At 32.3% G+C, this 6,870-nt stretch overlaps 1 protein-coding gene across 1 annotated transcript in view; it reads left to right on the plus strand.

The window, feature by feature from the left end:
• Positions 1–614: 614 nt before the first annotated feature.
• The window catches only part of LOC125030695 (tetratricopeptide repeat protein 23-like), an 11,997-nt gene continuing 5,741 nt past the window's right edge, over positions 615–6,870 (plus strand). The window contains exons 1-9 of the mRNA XM_047620891.1: positions 615–714; positions 1,271–1,364; positions 2,309–2,745; positions 3,149–3,366; positions 3,568–3,663; positions 3,937–4,062; positions 4,217–4,342; positions 5,414–5,592; positions 6,145–6,328. Of these exons, the coding sequence (XP_047476847.1) occupies positions 1,282–1,364; positions 2,309–2,745; positions 3,149–3,366; positions 3,568–3,663; positions 3,937–4,062; positions 4,217–4,342; positions 5,414–5,592; positions 6,145–6,328 (1,449 nt within the window). The 5' untranslated portion in view covers positions 615–714; positions 1,271–1,281. The remainder of the gene's footprint in view (positions 715–1,270; positions 1,365–2,308; positions 2,746–3,148; positions 3,367–3,567; positions 3,664–3,936; positions 4,063–4,216; positions 4,343–5,413; positions 5,593–6,144; positions 6,329–6,870) is intronic.

Raw genomic sequence — 6,870 nt, forward strand, 5'->3', positions numbered from 1 at the left:
CACTTGCTGATTCGTTAATTAATGTACATGCCTGCGAGATTAATTAACCGAATTGCTTCCATAATAATGTTAATGATAAAGATAATAATAATAACAATAATAATAATAATAATAATAATAATAATAATAATAATAATAATAATAATGATAATAATGACAGCAATAATGATAAAAATGTAAAGAGGATATTACACACATATGTATGTGAGTGTGTGTGTGTGTGTGTGTGTGTGTGTGTGTGTGTGTGTGTGTGTGTGTGTGTGTGTTCATGTATATATGTAAATACACATATATATGTATATATATGAATATATATATGTATATATATGGAGAGAGAATCAGATAGATAGATGGACAGATTAATGGATAGATAGATAGATAAATTGTTTGATTGATTAATCGACAGGTAAATGTTTAGATAGATGGATAAAAAGGTATATATCCATATATCTACATATACGTATTATGCACACCTATATGTACACAAGTAAAAAGGTATATGTATATATGCTTCAATTCAAAATAATATGTTGATATTATTTTCATATCGTTCTTATGTCGGCATGTTTAGAATTCTTTCCCTTTGTTGTTGTTTGTGAGCGCGTCGTTGCTAAGGCGTTGCTAGGGACGAGGCAACAGATGTGAAACAGGCGATCTCTGACTAATTTTCTGGAAAAAACACCTAGAAATGGGCTGAAGCAGGCAAAGAAAAGTGTAATAGACTTTTATTTGTATTTGATATCTTAATACAGCAAAATGTTTATTTGGATGCTTACTCTCGTAAATTGAGAAAGATTAAATGTGATTTTTCCTAAAGCTCAGTATTACATTCATGTCATATAGATACAATAGTTACTGATTTTCAAATAATTAATTATATGATATTTCTCCCATATATCTGGATATCTATGTTCTCTTGATCTAAATACATGCAGTATATACAAACACATGGACAATTAAACACACACACACACACACACACACACACACACACACACACACACACACACACACACACACACACACACACACACACACACACACACACACACACAGACACACACACACACACAGATATATATGTGTATATATATGTATATATATGTATATATATATATATATATATATATATATATATATATATATATATATATATATATATATATATATGAACATTTATACATATCCATACAATTTTTTTTTCAGTGCCATATCATCTTTTATTAATTCTTAAATTTTTCATAGTCTTATATTTCTGATTACCAAACAGGTTTAGGAAGCATGAGTGATTCCGACCCTGACTTTTGGGACTTGGGAGAGGAAAGCAAACCGGTTGGGAGAAAGAAAGCTCGTCCCAAGAAAACGTATAGTATATATGCCTATCTACATTTATTGTAATCTTGTATTTGTTATAATCATTGGTATTGCTGTTTTGGTATCAGTGAAGTTGCTATAAAAATGATGATGATGATGATAAAGATAGCAATTATAACAGTGATAATAATAATAGTATTTATGATGATGATGATAAAAATAGTAATTATAGCAATGATGAGAATAATAGTAATAGTAGTAATAGTAATTATAATGATAATGATAATAATAATAATAGTAATAATAATGATAATGATAATGATGATAATAATAGTAATAATGATAATAGTAATAATAATGATAATGATAATAAAAATAATGATAATGTTAATAGAAATAATAGTAATTATGATGATAATGTCTATAATGATAATGATATATATATGTATACACACACACACATATATATATATATATATATATATATATATATATATATATATATATATATATATATATATAGATATATGTGTGTGTGTGTGTGTGTGTGTGTGTGTGTGTGTGTGTGTGTGTGTGTGTATGTATGTATACATATTATATATATATATATATATATATATATATATATATATATATATATATATATATATATTTAAATATATATATATATATATATATATATATATATACTTATATATATATATATATATATATATATATATATATATATATATATATATATATATATATGTATATATGTATATACATATATATATATATATATATATATATATATATATATATATATATATATATATATATATATATATAGATATAGATATATAGATATATATAGACAAATAGATAGCTATATGGATATATATATATATATATATATATATATATATATATATATATATATATATATATATATATAAACATATATGTGTATACATATATTTATATGTTTTTTTTTTTTTTTTTTTTTTTTCAGCATTGGCTTTCCAGAGTATGCCCCCCATGTACCTGAAAACATCAGCAAAGGTGTTACTCCAAGTCTTCCTAACATCAACCTGAAAGAAAATAAAAAAGTTCCCGAATATATGGTAAAAGGTACGAAGGGCAAGAGAGAAAAGGCACAGAAAGAAAATGGCAATGATAGCTCAAGCGAAGAGAAGAGCAGTGATGACAATAATGACGTGATCAGTGATGATCTTGAAAGTGATGAGGATGCAGACGAAGATGACTCAGAGGAGGACGAGGAGGGAAACAACGATCTGGTGCAAAAGAGGCAGGAAGAAACCAATGGCAGTAGCAGTGATTCCAGTAACCGCACCAGCCTGCTGAGTGGCTCTGACTTGCCCCAGGACTCTCCCAAGGATGCTGGGCTCACAGATGAGTCAGAAAAAAGCTCCAAGGGATCGAGAAGCGGTGAGGTTTTTAATTTATACGTGTTATTGAAGGAAGGAATTCAGGATGAGAATGTGGAGATGAAGACAGAACACATTAATGGATACAGTTGCAGAGACACTGATTAGTATGGAGAATAAGATGTTGAGTAAGATATAAGAAAGAGAGAGAGAGAGAGAGAGAGAGAGAGAGAGAGAGAGAGAGAGAGAGAGAGAGAGAGAGAGAGAGAGAGAGAGAGAGAGAGAGAGAGAGAGAGAGAGGGAAAGTTTCCTAAATCAAGTTACAAAAAAGGAAAGATACAGAAAAAAACATTTACACTATGAAAAGAATATAGAAAAGTTTGCTATATTACCCTATAAAATGGTTATACACAATACAGAACTCATTATCATAAAAACTAACCACCTAAACTTCCCAAATGCAGAATCCCAATGGATGGTAGAAGAGTACCTTCTTCCTCCACAGCAGAAACTCAAACTAGCCCTTTATCGAGGCAGAAAATTACTAGCAGCTAAGGAAGCTGACGGTGCAGTACGAGAATTCGTCCGAGCTCAGGCCCTTGCACGGATTGTACATGGTGACCAACACTGGCGTTATTGCAGGTGTAAGGTGTTCCTTGCACAGGCTTATCTGTATCTGAAGGTAAGACCAATTAAAATTATTATGGCTTCACTATTTGTTTGTTGTGCTATGGTATATTTACATACTTTAAATGTTTTATATTGCTCATTTGTTATCCCATAAATGTCTAATTTACATGCAAAGTCTAATAGCTCTCTTATTATTAATGATACCCACTGTTCTCACTCTTTTATTCATGTTCCTCCTTCTTCCACCTCAAAGGACTATGCACCTCAGGGGGAAACCCAAGCACGGGAAGCCATAGACACAATTGCCGCCCACCTCTCCACACCCCTTGCTCCTTCGAAGAAACCTCAGGTAGATAGGTTTTGCTAGGGGCTTTTCTCAGAAAGAAGTTATATTCATATCAGCTCTCTATTGCCATGAATTAGGTGATACAATGATTTAAATTGTAATTTTATTATTATAAGTTTAAATTATGGTAATGATTATGTTTCTAACTCTTGTATGACTGTACCAAATTCACATGAACTAAATATAATTTTGTTCATGAGCTGCTACAGCATAGAACATAATAAATAACAGCATTAGTTTTTTAACTACACCCAATTTTGTTTTACCCTTATACAGGTCCATCATACCCTTTTATGGGGCTATCTGGTGAGTGGTGAAGCACGTACAAAATTAGGACAGCTTGTTGGTGCTCAGGAAGCACTAAGCCATGCTCTCCATCACACACGGATATACACAAGAATGGTAAAAATGTTTTTTTTTCATCAGGTATTCTTTTGTATTTACTTTTTTGTGTTTTTGCTTTCATTTATCATAATCCTGTTTGACTATTTCATTGCCAGGTCAGTTTACTGACCTTACAATTTGCACAAAATAACAAGTTTATCCTACACTATAGGTGTCCAAACGGAAAAAGAAGCTGACACCCTCACTGACAATGGATCGAGCTTTGGATCTACAAGTGAAGGTCTTATCAGCCCAAGCCACTCTCTACACCAAGAGAGGGAAGTTTTCCAAAGCTAAAGTAAGATACTTCTCGGGCTTTTTACCTACCAATGATATCATGAAAGTGGGTACTCTTTTCACTTTATTTCATCCAAAAGGACCAACAAAACAGTAGGGGGTGAAAAAGAATTAAATGAGGAGTAAACAAGATAGAATATTAAAAAGATGCATAAGAGGTGAACAAAGGGAGTTCCTAGTGTCTTATTCTTTTCCCAAAATTCATATTTGCATGCAGTAGGGTTGGAAGACATCAAAACTACTTATCGGATTTAATTAATTTGACTCAATTAAAGTGTAAATTGTTTCTCAACTCTGGTCAGCATATTAAGTGATATTATTCACAGATCTTGGTGACTAAGTAAATTTTGAAGCTAAATAATTTGTTTCATTTTTTCATATCAACCAGAGAAGGTAGCTAATTGCTTCAAGGTCAAACCCACCAGCTAGCTCTCATCAATTAATATCATATATGACATAATATTCATATAAGATATTGTGAATATATAAACAGCATCTCTGATTCTGGCAGGTGACTACTAATTACTGCAAACAATAATAATTCAACTGGTACTGGCTTGAGAAATTAAATATGAAACTCTGAGGCCTGCTAAAAAAGTACTAGAGGTTCATCTTTTCATGTAATGCCAATATTTCCTCTGATATATATTTCTTAAGACATTGCCAGTACCTTAAGAACCATTTTTTTAGTGACTGAAGTACCTGGTACTTTTTGGTATTAGTCAAGGCCAATTTTAAAGTCTGCAAGCACTAGCTATTCTTCCCATCTTTGTGTATAAATATGAAAATGTATATTTTAAAATAAAGGTCATACAAAATTATATAATGATATAATATATATATGCCAAAGATAAGATAAAATGTTGAAACAGAAAAAGACCTTCCTATTGTTCACCTGTCCCCATCACACTTCAAGAATGAAATCTTGAATATGAAGAATGAATAGGCTGGAGAAAAGCTGTTATTTATACATTTTTATTCATGCATTTTTCAACATTTTCCATGCCGACCTCTCTCAAACCAAACAAATATATACAGCCCACAATTAACAACGCCTAACTCCACCACACAGGAGAGACTTGAACTAACCATCAGCACCATAGAAAAAGAAGGAACAGGAGTCGAAGATCCTGGCCTGGTCGTCCCTTTACAACAGCTCGGACAGCTCTTCCTGGACAACGGGGAGGCAGACGAGGATGCTGAGACTGGCCTGGAATGTCTGGCCCGTGCAGTGAATATTACACAAGTGAGGTATGGATTGAAAATTATTGGCTTGTTGCTCCTTTTTTTTTTCTTTATTTCTTTCTGTTAGTCTTTAAATTTTGAGAGAGATGGTAGATTGATAGGGACAGGATGGAATAAGGAGTGATGATGATTTGAAATTTAAGGCATGATACCTTCCATTTTTTGTAGAGAGCTAGCAGTAGTTTGGCTATGATAGTAGGGAAATTATGACTAAATTGTTTCAGCTAAGGGTAGGAAAGTATAGAAAAATGAAAGAAATGAGATGGAAAAAAATATATATAATATATGATTATGAGATATACAGAAGAAAAGAAAGAGAGAGAGAAAGAGAGAGAGAGAGAGAGAGAGAGAGAGAGAGAGAGAGAGAGAGAGAGAGAGAGAGAGAGAGAGAGAGAGAGAGAGAGAGAGAGAGAGAGAAGAGGGGAAATAGAAAGAGAGATTGAAGGAGCAAAAGGGATAGAGAGGAGGAAAGAAAGAGACAAAAAACAACAAAGAGAAAGAGATTAAGAGAAAGTAAAGTAAAAAAAATTCAAACACTTCATTTCCAAACCCATTCAGCAATCGCCCAGGAAGTGTAGCGGAGTGTGAAGCACGGGGATTGCTGGTGGAGCATCGTCTTCGTCTGAGAAGAATTAACCCTCAAGAAGCTCTAAGAGAATTACATAAGCTTTATCTACTTTATTCTCGCTTGCATGGTGAACAGAGCTCCAAGACACTGGCCATGCATAATCTGACTGTCCAGGTTTGTTTGCATATGTTTTCCTCTAATGCAAAATTAATTTCGTTTTTTCTTCCTTTTCAAATATTTTTTGCTTCTGATAATTTTCAACCAGGGAAAGCAAAAATTATTTTAAGCGAATAATTCATATTTCAGTGATATCAGCTTTGTCATACTAATGCAATATTTATACATTTGAAAAAACTAGCCATCCTGCATAGTTATCCTATTGGAAATTGGCATATTGTAATAGAATGACCAAGTGACTGCAACATGTTGCAGTGTTGCTCATTCTCTTTGATTTATTGATTGTAATATAAAAGCCATTTATATACTAGTCACTATTTTAGTGTTTTACTATACTGTGAGGGTAATATTAGCCATCTGACAAGCTTACTGATCAGTTTATGTTCTCTACACTAGGTAGAGAACATAAATGCCATCAGGACCAATAAAGTGTTGTTATGCATTTGCAACAAGTTAATGGCTAAAAGTGAGAGTTTCAAAATACTTTTTTTTTCCATAAAATGCAATAAATACATCTAATCCAAGGAAGAGTGAAGAAG

The sequence above is a fragment of the Penaeus chinensis genome, chromosome 11 (genome assembly GCF_019202785.1).
Source record: "Penaeus chinensis breed Huanghai No. 1 chromosome 11, ASM1920278v2, whole genome shotgun sequence".
NCBI classification, from domain to species: domain Eukaryota; kingdom Metazoa; phylum Arthropoda; class Malacostraca; order Decapoda; family Penaeidae; genus Penaeus; species Penaeus chinensis.